Source organism: Pteropus alecto, unplaced genomic scaffold, assembly GCF_000325575.1.
Source record: "Pteropus alecto unplaced genomic scaffold, ASM32557v1 scaffold16, whole genome shotgun sequence".
In the NCBI taxonomy this organism is placed as follows: Eukaryota; Metazoa; Chordata; class Mammalia; order Chiroptera; family Pteropodidae; genus Pteropus; species Pteropus alecto.
In genome coordinates this window covers 5,758,067-5,776,437 of record NW_006438867.1, presented here as the reverse complement: position 1 = coordinate 5,776,437, position 18,371 = coordinate 5,758,067, and the positions used below count along the sequence as shown (strand labels likewise).

The following is an 18,371-nucleotide window of genomic DNA, read 5'->3' as shown; positions in this document are numbered from 1 at the left end:
GATAGTCTATAACTTAATATTTCAATAACAACTGCTTTCTGTGATTTACAGATATTTTCTTGAGTATCTGTGTAATTTCTTTTAGATTTAAATTTCTGCCTGAGAGCAATAAAAGTATTAAGGACATCAATATTTTTGCCATGTAAAAAGAATATTCACTTATATAGGATATTATATAAATATATATATTAAAATATATAAAAAATAAAAAATATAAAAATACAAAAATACATAATTATATATAACATGTATTATATAAAATTATAATATTTCTGTTTTAAGAAAGAACATTCCCATTCTCTCAGGGTTAACTCTTTTCTGTGCCTCTGATTCCTTTTCATTCTGCCCACCACAGGACCTTATTCCATCAGATATTCCTTTATTTCTCAGATTTATAATCTGTGCAGTTAATTTCTACTCCCTGGCCTACAAACATATTACAGTGGCTGGCTCTTCCCTCTTTTTATACACAAGAGAACACCACCACCACTAATCCCTTTATTTTGATACAGCTATTCGTCAGCTGCTTAGTCCTGTGATTTTTACCTCATCTCTGTCATCTTCTTTTGTAATTTGAACTTTAAAAAAAAAAAGTAACAGGATATTCTGGAAGGATTTTTATTCTTTGTTTAAATTTATGTGTTTGTGTTTTCAGAGCATTGAATGAAATGTGGAAATGCCAAAATCTGCTCCGACATCAAGTAAAGGATTTGCTTGACTTAATTAAGCAACCCAAAGTAAGTTAAATGTAATGACAAGTTTTCCTTTGATGTTACGTTTTGTAAAACACGTTATTTGGGTTACTCTTTACTGTTGCTGCTGTGTGTTAAACAGCTATTTCTGTGCGGCACAGTTCTGCCTAGAACCTGTGATCTCTAACTTAGAACACTGGAATTTTACGGAAATTTTACTGCATGGAAAAATGGGGATGCACTGTGTCAGCGAAAGGGGGTGCCCAACGGGAAAGAGAATGTGCTTCTGTGTGCTCAGACCTTAGGTGGTTCTGTAGTTAAAAAACAAACTCTGAAATAATAGTTCAGCATCACTGAAAACATAGATAATAGAGTAAAATTATACTTTTATCTGCCACACTGCAATGCTCCCATCATCTTTGTATAGGCTTGGGATTTTAGAAACTTTTAATATGTAATTAAAGTATCTTGATATTTTTACTTATAATTAATATTATGGTAATTATAGTGTCCTACTTGGTCTTATAACTATTAAATTATAGCTATAATTTAATTGTGGTATTCATCCCATTGATGTATCATATTTTACTTTTTGGACATTTAGAATGATGCTAGGTTTTTTTGTTCTTTTCCTTTAGCATGTTGTTTGAGAATGGTATATGTAAGCCTATAAAAAGTATAATTCACCTAAAAAGCAGTGTGCCTGGTCATTTTAAATTGCATCCAGAGAACACAATTTAGTGTTATTTTTGTTTTTTCTTTTTCATTCCTTAGAGGAAACCCTCAGCCCACTCCCCCCTCGTACACCCTGCGTTCATAGGACAGAGGTCCGCAGAGCAGACTTGTTTTATCTGAGGGGCAGAATTTCCAGTTCTTCTAGGTATAAATTTGGCCTTTTGTTCTAAAAATCAGTGAATTTACACTGATTGTTTGACCCTCTCTATAAACACAAGAATTACTTAATATTCCCTTTATACCAAGAATTATAGTAGACATAGAAAAAAATACAAAGCTGTGTTTAACTTTTGAGTGTTTGTATTTCCTTCTCTTTTACCAAGAAGATTCTTAAATACTTAATAATCCGTATGTTTTTTTGCCTTCTTCATTATTCAGTCTGATTAAGATAGTTTTTATTCTTGCTTAGATCAGTGCTGTAGTCAGTCCTGCTTTATTAACTAAATTGATTTGCTCAGTGTCACTCAATGTGGCTTTGTAATTTCCAGTATTTTACTTTTGTTGATAACCTTTCTTTTTCATGTGGATCAACTTCTTGAAAGCCCAGTGCCACCTCTTTTCTCTCAAATCAAACGAAGTCTTAACATGTTTCTTGACAGACCTGTTCAAATACTGTACATTCCAAATATTTGGAGTCAACTCTTACACTCTTGTCATGCTTTGTGTCTCACGTCCCCTAATAGGGATGATGGTGTTCGTTCGATTTGTTCCCTTCACCTCCAATGTTTTTCTAGCTCTGTATTTTACACAGAGTTGTTCAATGATATCTTTTTTTTTTTTTTTTGATGACACTAACCTGATGCAGCAAATAAGTGGTACTCTTAGAAACACCTTTATACACATGACTGTACAGGGTGTATCACGTGCAATATGGTGTGGTGAACACATTCATTCACTGAAATGGTAATTCATTCATTGCCCTGAGGTGGCAAATAACCAGCACTCTTGGAAAATTGTACATATCAGTGGCATCTGTTTACATTGTCTTTATACAGAGCCTTCCCCATAAACTTCATGACTATGTCTTATTATCCTCAGGCTTAAAAATTTTTAGGGCTGCCTTAAGTCAATGAGAATTGTATACTTAATTTTCCACTTTTTTTGATAAGGCTAAAACCTTGAAAACCAGCATTTCCAGGTTATTTTGTTCCTTTTCTAAACATAGTTGCCCTATTATTTTAGTAATAAAGAAAAACGAAATATTTTCCTGTCCCAAAGGTTGGTGCAGCAGTCTGGCGCGTGCGCGCGTGTGTGTGTGGGTGTGTGTGTTTTAGGGAAGGAGGCTAACATCAGGGTCAGGGAAGAGGTGGACTGCAGCGCAGTGTGTGAGTCCATGTCCACCTTTCATCATGTCCACCTGGAGTTTAAACATAGGTAGAGAAGGAGCATACAGTGGTGGTGAGGGCGTGGGCCTGGAGCATTAATATGTTGTGCTTGTCTAATTTCCTGAAAAGTATAAGGAAGATTATTGTCAGAAAATTTTAATTTTGCCTTTTTTTGTGTGATTTACAGACAGATGCCAGTGTCAAGGCCATATTTTCAAAAGTAATGGTTATTACAAGTAAGTTATTTCAAATATTATATGCGAAATTTAAAGTTTAGTTGAAACATTCCTGTCTGATAAAGTTTTTCATGGAGTTCCATTTTAGGCTATGATAATATAAGAAAAGATTAAAATGTTTTTGATTGATTTTTTTGTAACAATTTAGCCTCAGCTTTCCTTTTTTTCTGATTTTCATTTACATTGCACACTCTGCAGAGTTGCGTAAAGGCTTTACATAAATTTATTTTAGAGAATTAATGCAATTTATTACATAAGCTTACTGTTAAAACTGAACCTGTGCTTTGGTGTGGCTTGCTCTGATGTGAATCTATCTGAAGCTAATTTTATTTTGAGCCATAATTTAGAGTGAAGGATATACCTAATAATTACAAAAGAGCTTCTTTGAAAAAAAAAATACTAATTTGCTTTTTTGCTTTCAGTGATTTCAATTAGTGTTACTTAATTGCATTTCACAGTAAATCCAAAAGGCTCTTGCAGCCTGTCTCCTTTGTTTGGTACAGGGAGAGTAGCTGTTTTCGCAGGGCATTCGCTGCTGCTCAGAGATCACTGTGGGTGGCAGAGGGGCAGAGGGGGCATAGGAACAGCCGGAGGAGGAGGAATGCTTCTGCTGAGCTTCCCTGCGGTAGTAATGAAGAGAGTGAGATGGATTGCTGAGATGTTAGCAAATACTCCAAGATATGTATAGAAGTAATGCTGAGACACTGAAGAGAACAGTAACCCAATTTCACTGGGTTTTAGACTAAGTGATAGGATGCTTTAAGACTTAAATATACTTTAGTTATGGCAGTTAAACATAAATTTGTTTTCAATCTCTTGAGATAACTTAAAGCAAGTGATACTGTGCTTTTTTATAACTATCTCCTCAGTAGTTTGGGTGTGGACAGTATCCCCTAAAGGAGATCATGTCTTATATTCTTTCTGTTCCCCACCCCCCCCAACCATTTTCTCCTCCAATTTCAGTATTTCCCAAATTCTGTTTTGAGGAATGCTAGTGTCCTGTAAATGTTAATAGCGTTGTTAGAAAAAAGGGTCCATGGTCAAGTACATTTATTTGTGCAATGCTGAATTAAAGAGTTTTTTGATGCTGCTGTTCCCTTCCTCCCTCCTTTGTTCCTCCTCCTCTCTGTCTCCCTTCCCCCTTCCCACATTTCCCTGTTCTCTGTACCCCCATCTCCTTTTGTTTTGTTTCTTAAATGGTAGGCCTATTGTAAGCTTTACTGTGATGTCTATCCATTAGGGAAGCGCTGTGAAGTGTTGTTTTCCAAAATTATTTGAAAACAATACAACAGATATTTTTAGAAACATGAAAAGGTTGTCCAGTCAAATATTTAGGGGGGAAATTTGTTCTTACTATATCCAGTGATCTAGCCAAGAATTAAAGTGGAATTTCAAAGTTGTATATGAACTTGAAGACTGCATTTACTGTATTTATATTTTAAGATTCAGTTGAATTTCTTCTACTTTTATTATAGTCTGTAGTTCTGTATTATAATTCTGTTAGAAGTATCCTTTCTGGTTATGTATAACAGTTGTGAATAGCCAGAAAAAAGATAGTAGGATCAACATTTTATTAGCTGTCATAAGTGTTTCGATACATGGACATATTAGGAGAGCACTATAAAAATCATCTTTGATTCTACAAGGACTCACCCTTCCTCGTGGAGTAATCACTAACACCTGGAACATGTTGCTCAGCATACGTCAGTGCCAGAGAGCAGTAAGCAAACCAATACAAGAAAGTAGTTTCTTAAAGGTAAAACTTACTGATTTCTTGCCGGGACTTATAAGAGAACAATGTACGCAACAAGTTCAGGGGAATAATAAAATTAGTATTATTCAGGTTGACATTTAATGCCCTTAAATATTACAAGGAGTTATTTGGAAACAGTTCAGTCTTTCTCTGCACGGATGTAAGTTAGGATTATTAATCATAGTAATAAAAACAATGAAAAATGTTGATCTTTTACTATTTTGAGATATTTCTAAAATTGCATTTTAATTGAATTTTAATTGAATTTAAGGAAATTTGCCAGATCCTGGTAAGGCTCAGGATTTCATGAAGAAATTCACACAGGTGCTGGAAGATGATGAGAAAATAAGAAAACAGTTGGAAGTACTCGTTAGTCCCACATGCTCCTGCAAGCAGGCTGAAGGTTGTGTGGTAAGGAGAGAAATTTAAAAGAGCTAGTGTTTGAAGAAACCCCCAAATCTTTTTTCTTTGGTCCCCTTTTAGAAAATAATTTATATTCATCATGTAAAATTTTGAAATACCACAAAATAACAATGTAGATAAATTATCCTTCTATAGACAATTGCTATTAATATTATGGTATATATTCTTCCAAAATAAGTGTATATTTTATGTATAGCTTTATACATTTTACTTATTTTCATTAGTCTTTTACAGTATTATATTTAATAGCACCGTAACATACCATTGAATATATGTACCATAATTTATTCAACAGTCTGCTTGTGCTGTACATGTAGATTTTTTTTACCCAGTTTTTGATTAAAAAACACCTTAATATCTTTATGGCTAAATATTACGCAGTCTTGATTAATTATTTCTTTACGATTAATTCAATATTGACCAGTTTCACTGTTGGAAACAAGCAAAACTCAAACAAACCAGAACATAGTTATTTTAACAGGATTTGTATTCCTTCGTTGCTGGTCATTTGACCACTTTTCTCTTTGGTTATATTACCCATACATATTTATTTTTTACATTGTGGGTTTTTAATCTTCGCCTTTTTATCTGGAATAATATTTGTCTTTATCTTACTGGTTTGTTAGTTTGTCATGGCACTGTATTTTAATTAAGACACAAGCAATTTCCTGTTAATTGTAGTTTGCCCTTTCATTTTGTTTATGATGTCCATACTGTAGTTTTATTTTTATGTGGCTGTGTCTGTCTATTAGCATTCTCCTCAAGGTTCTTGCCTTTGGTGTCCTGCTTATGAAACTCCATTCTGTTAAAAGTGAAAATATTTACTAATATCATTATTTCTTAATCCGTTACTCATGTATCTTTCAAGAGGCTTTTTTTAAAAAGGTGATTCTTGGCTCCATCCCAAATTGACTAAATGGTAATCTTCACAGTGAGGTTTATGATTCTGTAGTTTAACAAGCTCCCCTGATAATTTTGCTAAAGTTTGTGTATCCACTGACCCTTGGTTTTATTCTTTTGTATTCATTTTTATGCTTTTAGAATATTTTGTGGTATAAGGTATGAGATAAGGATCTAACTGTTTTTGTTCTAAATGTTTGTCCAGTTTTATCAATACAATATGCTGAATAATCTATCTTTTTCCTACTTGTTTTAAGTGTTACCTTCCTCATGTGCTAAATTCTTAATCTAGTCTATTTTCTTGGACTTTTGCAAGTCCTCTTGATTTGTTTATTCTAGCACCAATACTGCATGGTTTTAATTGTTGTAGATTCTTAACATTTTAATGTAATTATTTAAACATACTTTTATAATTTTAAAAATCTGCAGCGTGAAATAACTAAGAAGTTGGGCAACCCCAAACAGCCTACAAATCCTTTCCTAGAAATGATCAAGTTTCTCTTGGAGAGGATAGCACCTGTGCACATAGATACTGAATCTATCAGGTATTTGTATATAAAAATGTTAAATTTTCATTTCTGTACATTCATTCATGCTTCAGTTGGGCAATCACTACTGAGTACCTACTGTACATAAGGCACTCATCTGTATAGATGTATGTTTATACATATTGGCTATATACCCATCAGTATTTCTCTGCGTGTGTGTATATATACAGACATATATATGTATATTCATATATTTGTGTATGCATACACACTTCATCTGTATATGTTTAGTTTTTCTTACTATTTATTTTAATTTTAAATATTGCTTTAATTTGGGTGAGAAATTATCAACCCAAGCCTAGTTTTTATTTAGTACCAGTATGCCAGGAATTCCTGTTTTTAGTAAGCCTGCATGTATTAGGTACTATAAATAACAAATACTTATTAGTGTGAATGATTATTTTAGATAATTGATAATGCATTTACACATGTCTGTTTTAAGATTTTTAAGAAGAAAAATTTCAAAACATCGTATTTCTCTTTCGATCTGTTCTAATGTTCTAGTGAGGTTTTATTGTATGTCTGTTGCCTAGGTGTTTTTATACCTTTCAGGAGCAGGCGTGTGTACGTCTGGCTCTTACAACAGTGCCTGACATACAGTGATAGTTGGTTAATTGTTTGAAAGTACTTAATATGTTGCCATTTATCCATTATTTCAGTATACATTATTAACTTGTTGGAGCAGTAATGAATTTTAAGTAATTAGAAAACGTCCATCATTCTTGTGTTTGGGCATAGACCTTCCACGGAAAATATAGATGGCATTAATAAACAGCAAATCAAATAATATTTTGACCTCATTTGAATGGACAAAAGAAAATGCCATTTTTGGAAAGAAACATCTCGAAATATTAGTTTTTTGTTTTGTAATAATGTTTGGGAAACTACTGTATCCAATTTATATGTTTTGGATGTAGGCTATATAGAAAATTCTCAGGTTGATTCTTCTTAGACATTGCTAATGAAGGATAGTTACCAAATGGCTTTTTTTTTTTCTGGTCATACTTTAGTGCTCTTATTAAGCAAGTAAACAAATCAATAGATGGAACAGCAGATGATGAAGATGAAGGTGTTCCAACTGATCAAGCCATCAGGGCAGGTCTTGAACTGCTTAAGGTAAATATGTTTAAGGTACAATTAAACGGTTAATTAGATGACTGTTAAATATATAGTTTATATTTTTTTATTTTTGAGATTTGCATAAGTTTATAGAATCTAAGATAAAATTTTCTCAATCATTTTAGCTAATTTAGGAATTTCATATTTTAACATGTAAGCTAAAAATTTTCAGTTTTAAATTATATATCATAGTCTTGTATTATATTAAAATAGTGGGTTATAATTTGAAGGTTTCATTAGCGAGCAAAGAAGGTGCTAGCCCTACCTATCACAGAAGGAGCGAAATTCTTCCTAAAACTATATTTTATCTTTTATTTTGTTAGCTAAAATATATTACTGCCTTATATTGATTATAAAAATGTCAGTTAATTGTCAACAATTTAGAATATAAAATTTTATAAAGAAGAAAATATTCATTAGCCAATCACACATAAACATTAGTTTCCTCTTACTCTTTAAAAAATGCACATTTTTATATGGTTGAGACCAGACTAAATATACAATTTTGTATCTTGACTATTTTCCCTTATTATAAGCATTTTTCTTAGTGTTTTTTTAAGACAGATCTGCTTTTTGGCTGTCATTTAGTAGATGTATGTTTTGGGGAAAGTTAATTTACCTCCATTTCCTTTGCAGTAATGGATGGAGAAAATAACAGTACTTATCTCACAGAGGACTCAATTAAATCATGAACCTAAAATTTTTAGCATAGTATCTGGCTCATAGTAAAAATAATAATAAAATGGTGATTGGTCCACTTTTTTTTTTTTTTTTTTTTGAAATGGTGATTGGTCCACTTTTGAGATGTCATAGAGTTTCGAAATAGTTTCCTGTTGCTGGATATTTAGATAATTTTATTCTTATTGTTACTAAGTAATTATATATCACTGATCCCTTGTCAGTGTTTGTTTGTTTGTTTGTTTTTTGAATACTAGAAGGGCATCACTAGATCAAAAAGAATTACCTTTTTCAAAATTCCTAAACAGACAATCAAGTTTCTTTACAGAGAAATTATATCCATAAATAACTCCATCAACAGTGTATGAAAAGGCCTATCTCCTATCTTCACAAACAGGGAATGTTATAAATTTTTAAGAGATTTGCTAATCTGATAAGAAAAATAATCTTTTAATTTTCATAATTATTATTAGTGAGGAACACCTTCTTCCATATGTTAATCATTAGTGTTTTCCCTGTGGTGAATTCATTATTTTTACCCTGTGTTCATTTTCTTCTGACCTCTCAATTTTTTATTTTTTTAAACTGATTTAAGTGAGCTTTTTTATTTTCTTTGCTGTTTTATAGGACATATTTGATATATATAAAAATGTATTCTTTTTAAGTATAAAGTCATGAAGTATTGTAATAGAATGAATACTATAGAAGAATAAATAGAATACTAACTCAGATAGAGTATTAACAATACTGTTGAAGTTCCCTGAGTGTTTTCCCCCCACTCACATTCCCCATGTGTAATTGTCCTGAATTTTATTTTTTATTCTTACTTTTCTTTATAATTTTACCGTCCGTGTCTGTGTATATATATCTCTAAATAACATTGCTTATTTTGCTTGTTTCTTAATCTTATAAATATGGCATTATGCATTAAGTATTTTTCTACTCCTTGCTTGTTTTTACGTTCCACATTTGATTCCAGCTTAAGATTTAAAAAATTCCACAATGTTTAGAGAGTTTTTATTTGTCCTGTTTTTTAAAACTGAAACATAACCTCTCTGAAATTTATTTTGAAAGTGTATATTTGGGGGGAGGGTCTAATTCGATATTCCTTTAGATAGCTACTTAGTTTTACCAGGACTATTTACTAAAAATCCCATCCATTCTCATTTATTTTCTGTTGCTTTCTCTATAATTTATTACGTTCTTTATAGTCCAAGTTCTTTCATATGGTAGGGTCTATTGTTTTCCCTTTTCCGTTTCTTCTAATATTAGTACCATGTTGATTTAATTATTGTTGTCCTATAATATCTTTTACTATCCGGTGTTTTACTCCCTTCCCTAGTTTACTTTTTTCTAAAAATGTTGTTAGCTAGTCTCGTAATGGCCTTTTACTTAGAAGAATAGAGATATTTTGTTAAATTCTCTTTTCTTGTCCCCTTTTATCCTACTCTCTTCCCCACCCCCGCCAGAAAAACCCATACGTTAGCAGAAATTTAGATTATTTTGAGTAGAATTATATTATGTACATGTAATTTAATTTTGAAAGAAAATGAGTTTAGAGCACACAGTCTTCCTATACAATAACATTTCTGTTATATATTTGAGTAATGTTTAGATTTTACTAAGTATTCTCATTTACTCCTTAGCATAATTATTTTTGTATTTGATTTACAATGTTCCTAATATGTAATGTTTTGGATTTATCTTGTAGTGATGAAAAGGATTTACACATTATTTATATGACTCATTTCTTAGGTACTCTCATTTACACATCCCATCTCGTTTCATTCTGCTGAAACGTTCGAATCTCTCCTGGCTTGTCTGAAAATGGATGATGAAAAAGTAGCAGAAGCTGCACTCCAAATTTTTAAAAACACAGGAAGCAAAATTGAGGAGGATTTCCCACACATAAGATCGTGAGTTAATTCTGATATATATTCTGAAAAATAGGAAAATAATTTACAGTTTCTTGAATTATGTAATAATTGGAATATTTTAAGCTTTGAGGAAATAATGTCTAGGTTATTTTAAGTCTATACTTAAAATTCTCATATACTTTAGATACTCATTTTCTGGGAGAAAGCATTGATTGGTATTTTAAAAGGTTCATGAAAATATGGGGTGAACATGTCATTTTTTTTTCTGAAGCGTTAAGTGAAAACACTTTTATAATAAAGCAGTCCCTTGTTATATTGTGGCATAGACTAAACAGTTCCCATGAATGTAAGGTTCACTGGGCAATGCTAAAGGAATTTTAGCAGGACTTTTGTCGCTCTCTCCACTTTCCTCTGTGATAAAGAGTATTGGAGTGACAGTTTTTGGATGCAGTGCTTCATTTGACAGAGGGAAGCATGGAGTAATCACTGTAACAGCAATGTGTGTTTTTTTGTGTATTCCAGTATGTCTAAGAACTGGAAATTGCCCTTTTATCCTAGTGATCGCTAATAATGGTTGACTATTTGTCAAGATTGTATAATAGCTCAAAAGAATAAGTCTGCATTCTTTATGGATCCCTGCTTGCTTTATATGCAGTTCTCTTCCTTGTTCCTGGAGAGTGTATCTGGTAGTTGGTCCCCATATTGTTACAGTCACTGATAGCCAGTTTTACCTCTACCCCATTACTTCTGGTTTAGTCACTATATAATTAGGTAGTTGGAGTTGGGGTAGCACACTTCTTCATTGCCTACGGCCCTTTTCCTTGGAAAGAGACTGAGATACACGTTTGTTATTCCTTTTTGTTTATGTGAACTTAATTTTAGAAACTATTGATAAACAGGACAAAGGCATTATTTAAAATGATAATTAAAACATACCAGAAATTTGTAATAGTATTCTCTTTGGCAAGAGTAAGAAACTTTATTGTTTACAACTGGTTTCTTAATTTTTAAGGGAGCCCAGAACATGAATTTCCATTTGGAATGGTGCTGTCACTCTTCTCTCCAGATCAGAGATCAGAGATCAGAGATCAGAGATCAGAGCTTAGAGAGAGAGAGAGAGAGAGAGAGAGAGAGAGACATACAGAGACAGACACACAGACACACACACACTCTCTCCTTCACTCACTCACACACTCACACTATATAAACTATAACTCTGTATGATTTACTGAATGCTCACTTATCGTACTGTCTCATTTAAACTTTGTAACACTTCATTAAAGTATAGGCATTAGCTTCCTAACCTTCCAGGTGAGGAGTCTCGTGTTCAGGTGAGGTAAATGGTTCTAGGTCGTGTAGCTAGCAGGTAGCAGAGTGAAGATTTAAACTTAGGCCTGTGATGTATGTCTGCATTGCCTGCAGTACCGTATGTATTATGGCACATTTCCTTTCTTAGAGCTTTGAACAAATTTTTATTTGATTTATTCACTGGAGGTTTTTATTTTCATTCTAGGCTATCTTTCCTAGTACTCTTTATATTTAAAAAATTGTTTGATATATTTATAGAGGAACTATAAGGGCAGGGTCAAAAGGTGAACGTTTTAGAATGTGCAAGGATATTTTAAAACATACGCTGCTATAATATAGAACTGAAGTAAAGTTATTTGATTTATATGCTGAGTATATTTCAAATGCGTTTCATAAAGAGAATTAATTCAACTCATATTGAATATCTACTGTGTGCACACACTGTTCTCAGTGAAGTAACTCATATGTCTTCCAGTAGATAAAATATGCATGCAAATTTTGTTTTAAATTATTAAATTCAGTGAGTTGATTTTGAGGAAAAATGATAAGAGTTAAGTGAATGTTTATTAAGTTATTTTCCCTTGAATTCACCAAAATAATTTAAAAGAACCAACAGAAAAATGTTTCTAAGTAGGAGAGACCACAGACTAGACAGATTGTTTATACTGAATTGAATGTGAGAACGAAGTGTTCTGTCATTTGCTTAAATTTAGAAGGAGGAGATTTGAGGCTGGCTTTGAAAGAAATAAGGGTTGCCTAGTTCGGCTGTGCAGCTAAAGGGGAGCCTTTGCAGGCACACTGTTTTCCTCTGGGCTGACCTGCTTTCCTGAACAGGAAGAGCAAACCTTAGAGTAGAAAAAATTATGTTCTGACTCGCTAAACAAAAATGATGGTGAGTTACGGGTTTCCTTCTGACTCAGCTCATCTCTTAAGAGTCTGGCCCACCCCCAGGCAGATGTGCCAAATCCGAGTATCCCCTTGTAGCAGAGGATAGAACCAGAGTCCAGTGCGGCTGGTTCTCATCACTGGGAGAGTTTCAGCAGACTTGGAGAGAAAGTACATGAATAAGGGACTCACTACCTTTAGTCTCAGCTGCCTCCTCTGTGCTACTTAGCCAGCTGGTGAAGCAAGTATAGCCTGGGTTGGGAACTTTGATGCTAATTTCTTTAGAGAAATGTTCAATCTCTAGTCATCAGGGGGACACTGTCTGCATTTTTGTTTGAATGGCAGAGCCAGAGAGAATTTTTCTTATTCAAAAATGAATTAACAAGAATACAAATAAATTAACAAACATGAAACTTATGCAAATGTTTTGGCATTCAAAAGTAGCTGATAAGCAGTATTTGGAAGAATTTAATTTTTCTAGGAAGAAAGAAAATTTTACACAGTCGTTCTAAACTGCCAAGGAAGTTAAACAGCAAATGCCATCTGGGAGGAAAGAAGAGAACAAAAATAAGATATTATATAACAACGGAGGTGGCAAAACCTAAGTATAAAGAAGAGCAGAAACAATTTACATTACAGAATACAATTTATTATAAGCAGCAAGGAGTAAACAATACAGAAAATGTAATCAGCTAGAGATTGAGCTTGAAGAAATTTCATAGAATGTGGAGATAGTGGGCAAAGAAATAAAGGCAGCTGACGAGAATTAGCAGATAGTGAACAGCTATAATTGTTTTGCGAGGAAGTGCAAAATATTCAAAAAATAATAATAGTAAACTTGTTTAGAATGAATGAAACTGTGAATCTGGAGATCAAGAAGAGCTCATGTTTTAAGAAAATATCCTGAATTTTCAGGGATCACAGAAGTGATTTCAGAAACATCAAGGAAAAAGTAATGAAAAAAACAAGTAACAGAAGTAATGAAAGCTAACATTTCTTTTCAACCACGTAAGATTTCTCAAGTTAATGATTCAACAGCTAGGGAGTTTTGATGTAGAAAAGTAACGTAACTAAAGAATTTCCTAACTGGCCAAGTTATGTTTAAGAGCAAATGAAGGATATTCTTTAGGATACAAGAAATCAGAAAATGTATTACTCCCTCCCTTTTTTTTTTTTTTATTGTGAGGTCACTCTGCTTACCAGGTTTTATGCTTTTTTCCTTTTGCATTCAGTTTTGCTTATGCCCCTAAATCCAACTTTTGTTTTCTTGTTTGCATATCTCTGATATCTTTTCTCATCATTTCATTCTCAGTATTTAAGTTTTAGGTGTGGCTATATCTATGTTTTAGATAATTGAAAATAGGATTTTTTTTTAAAGGACGATGTAATAAATAAAATTGGCTCGAGAAGAGGGAAGAAAAATATAATAGGCTATAATTATAAAAAAGAAATTAGGAAAATTACCCTCTAATAAGAGTGCCAGTAAAAGTTGTGTGTTAAAGAAGATATTTTAAATCTACAAGGGACCAGGAATTTTAATTATCTTTTAATTATTGAGAGCATAAGAAAAAAAGAACCATTCAAATTACTTCTTATAAAGTCAAGATAACTAGCAGGAATATTTAAAACCTGATAAAAGATATCCCCCCCCAAAAGAAAACTGAGACAAATCTTACTAATATTGATGCAAAAATTATAAGTGAAATATTAACAAAAAGAGATTTTACTATATAGTACAGCAAGAATATACTATAGCCAAATATGGTTAATTCTAGGAATATAGGAGGGTGATATTAGTAAGCTTAATATTCATGTTAGAATTTATTATATAAGCAAGTAAAAGGGAAAGGGCACAAGTAGATCATTTTGATTGATACTAAAAGGGCTCTGATAATAAATCAGTCTATTTATAATTAAACCCAATAAAATTGGATTAAATGCCTTCATGACGTAATATCTTTCAAAGCAGTAGGCACCATCATACAGTAAAACACTAGAGGCATTCCAGGCGAAGTCAGAAACGAGATGGGGGCATACAGTATCGCTACAATGAGTTAGCATTGTTTTGGATAAGAGGTTCAGGTGTTGGAAAGGAGGGAAACCAAGTTGCCATATTTCTTGGAAAATCCAAGAAAATCAACTGAAAAACAACTAAAAACAAGATAGCCAAAACAAGTATGTAAAAATCCTAAGTTGTCCTTATATATCACTAACAACCGTAGAAAATATTGTAGGAGTAAAAATCAGAAGACCTTTAAGTAAAGTATATAAGAAATTTGCAACCCTATCATGGTGAGTGAAGGAGTATAATATTTTACAAAGAAATTGGTCAGGAAAAGCCAGATTACCCAATAAGTAACCGGCAAGCTGTTTTGAAAAAGAAAAATTAATGTAGACTACTTGTCTTGATTTTATGTATATTCCAGATGATTCAAAGATAAACTATCTAAGATTTTAAATATATAAAATGAATTAATAAAAGTATTAGAAACCAGTACATTTCTGTAACTCCTTTTTTGGGGGATGGGGGTAAGGGACACTAATGCTAAGTCATAGAGGAAATATTGATGGATTGGCTTTTCAAAAATCCATTTGCTGAAAAAATATTTATAAAGCCTTCACTGTGTATAAGGTACTGAGGGTGTTGAAGTGAACAGGACAGGTTAAGTCTCTGCCCTTATATTTTAGTTAGAATGCTATTTAGACAAAAGTCATGAAATAAGTTGGAAACATGGTATGCTGGGAAATTATTTTCAATAATATGACTTAAAAAAGTTAATATCGTACTACATAAAGACTCCAAAAGGAACAACAGACAAGTCTCACAGTAGTAGAATAGTAGCAAAAGGAACAAACAGGAAACTCTTCCAGCCCCCCAAATCATGAAAAGACATTTATGCCTACTAATAGTAATTGAGGAAAATACAAATAAAAAAAGTCATGTGCTGTAACCAGTGTTAACTGGCCTTCTAGTGATGCTCGCTTAGTTAGAGTCTAAATCGATGCAGCTTTTCTGGCTTGGTAATACATACCGACTTTAAATGCGTGTAGTCTTTAACACCATAGTTTCACTCGTAAGAACTTATCCCAGAGATAATTAGGAAAAATGTCCACATAATGATTGTATGATTCCCGGTCCAGTCAGAGAAACAGAAACCATACCAGGTATTTTAAACATAAATGAATGAATGAATACAGATATTTGAAGGAACACCTGGAAAGTGTTGAGGCCTGCCCACTGGGTGGATAAGCCCTGTGTGTATCACCCAGCTGTCAGCACAGGGGCCTGGCTGTTGCTGGGGGGCAGGGAGGGGCAGGGAAGCTACTGCACAGCATGCCTTCAGAAGCTCGAGTGTCTTTTATTGGAAAAACCTAAGAGGAAGCTGGCTCCTGAGGGAGTCTGGGAAATGTAATTTATAGATTTACAGCTTGGGGATCTCAAAGCAGATTACCAGATAGGCTTAAAGTCAGAGATAGTAGGTAAGAAACTAGCACAGGATTGTTCATGGTTTTACTGTTACGGTTTAAGTAAAAATAAGACCGTCATCAGTAGATGATTGGTTAGATCACTTGTGGTCTAGCACCTACTCAAGAGCTGTGTGACCATTGAAAAGAATTGTGTTTAGCAATACTTGACATGTCTGATGACCACCTGTATGTCTTTGGAAAGATGTCTCTTCACGTCCCCTGCTCATGAGTTCCTTATCTCATGCTATCTTAAAAAATCCCAACTAGAGTTGCTTCTTATTTGTGTGTGACCTGTAATTTTTCTCTTGATTACTAAGAAAACAGATTATGGATGTTTGCATTGTAAAATCTGATTTATGAGAAGATAGGTCTTACCTGGGGAGTTTAGTTACTGAAGTAACCAGAAATAATTTTTTTATTTCACAAAGAAGCTGTAAACCTTAGATTTTCTTTATTATCTGGTATGACAAGATGTTCCAGGCCCATCTTGTACATGTCCTGCCCCAGAGCTGGAATTAGTTATTTCTCGAAGGATCCCTGGTTCTTTTTAATGGGAATAGTATAAAGAAATCAGAGTGTAAATCTTGTGGATATTCATTGCTAATGTGTAGGTCATTCTTCTAGGAAGACGCAGTAGACATAGCTAAAGAAACTTTTTTGGAATATAAAATGCATTGAGTGTTTATATTGATTATTGCAGTTCAAATTCGAGACTATAAGGTTTTTATTGAACTTCTGCAATTTTAAATCTGTACCTCTTTTTCCCCATGCTGAGATAGTACAGGATGATAAAACTATAATATTACATAATGTCTCACTTGAATTATCCCATAATAGATACATTTTATATTCCATAATAGTCTCAGAATAGCAGCACCACCAATGTTACTCCTGAAAACAGTTGTCTGTTTATTTGTTAAGGTGATTCTCCCGTAATCATGGTATATCACATGTGAGGTATTACGGTCAAATTTCTGTGTTTTAAAGTTGCTTGGAATGATTCTTCTTTGTGTAATTATGCTACCAAATGGATACACATTTTTGTTTGTTCCTTTTTACTTTTTAAGGGGATACTCTTTTAAAATTTAGTTTTATTTTATTAATTATATGAACTGTTCACTCCATGCGACCACTAGGCTCTATTTGGGCCACTTCTTTCTGTAGTGTAGTCTAGAAACTCCCTCTGTGCAGTAAGTGGGAGCAGAAATAGGGCTCTTCTAGTTTGTTTCCCATCTTCTAGCGGTTATAGTACCGTGCCTTCTCTTGTCCAGGGTCTGAAACCATTTAGCTTGTTTTCTACTTGTTTAAGGTTGGAGAGTAAATCCAGTCTTATATATACTGTCCTAGTCTGAAACAGAAGTCTTTTTGGTGTAGTTTAATTTGTAATATTTTCAAATACGTGAAAGTAAACATCTTTTCACACATCACAGAGTAATTTGTATAAGAGCTTTCTACTCTTTTATGTCCAACCCATTTTTCCATAATATTGTCGGTACTCTATTTGTAGAAGGTCTTTACTTGTTAGGAACATTAACCCTGTCTCCCTAATATGAAATGCACAATTTCCCCTCAATGTGTCATGTGTCTTTTTACTATATTTTGTTATTGATATCTTTTGTGAGACAGTTATTGTGATGCATTGTTGTGTCTCTAAATTCTTACAAGTGCTGGAGCACTAGGTTGGTGTTAGACAAAGAGGAGGATTCAGAAGTTTCTTTCACTGTGGTATTTGAATAATAGGTGAGGTAAGAGGTTCCATTTCATTCAGTAATCATTTTACATTCTCCTGCATGTTCAGGAATGTTCTTCCAGGTAGCTACATGTCTCACTCCCTAACTCCCTCAGCACTCTGCTCAAATGTTACTTTACCAGAGAGGTCTTCTGTCACTGCCTATTTAAAATTGAAACATTCTTACACACCCTTCCCCATCCTTATCCCTGTCCTTTTTTTCTCCTTTTTTTAAATTTTCCTCTACAGCGGTTATCACAATTTGACAGAATACATATTTTGCTAATTTATGTATTATCATTTGTCCACCCCTAATATGCTGCTAGCATGAAGACAAGGATTTGGGAATTTTAATAGTGCCTGACACACAGTGAGCATTCAGTTTGCGGTGGTTAAATAATCAGATTTCCCTTTATATAGGTTGTTCTGGTACAAAGTGAAAGATGAATCGAAGAGGAAGAGAAACTTGAAAAAGAAGGAACAATTAGGTCCCTTTATGTGTGAGATGACAGAAGGTTAGCCGGAGTGATAGCATTGAAGATAAGAGAGAAAAGGCTAATGGGAATCACATTAAAAAGAAGAAAGAAATGGGTCACCATTCTTGTTTGTATTTATAATTGTTAAGTAAAATGGAGGGAAAAAACTTGTATTTGGATTGTATATTTTTAAAATTATTTTATATATATATTTTTTTC

At 33.3% G+C, this 18,371-nt stretch overlaps 1 protein-coding gene across 6 annotated transcripts in view; it reads left to right on the top strand.

Moving 5' to 3' along the window:
* The window catches only part of PDS5B (PDS5 cohesin associated factor B), a 110,274-nt gene that overhangs the window by 46,572 nt on the left and 45,331 nt on the right, over positions 1-18,371 (top strand). For all 6 annotated transcript variants that reach the window (XM_006915820.3, XM_025049502.1, XM_025049501.1 and 3 more), the window contains 6 exons: positions 656-737; positions 2,940-2,988; positions 5,013-5,152; positions 6,494-6,609; positions 7,623-7,728; positions 10,165-10,325. In XM_006915820.3, the coding sequence (XP_006915882.2) occupies positions 656-737; positions 2,940-2,988; positions 5,013-5,152; positions 6,494-6,609; positions 7,623-7,728; positions 10,165-10,325 (654 nt within the window). The remainder of the gene's footprint in view (positions 1-655; positions 738-2,939; positions 2,989-5,012; positions 5,153-6,493; positions 6,610-7,622; positions 7,729-10,164; positions 10,326-18,371) is intronic.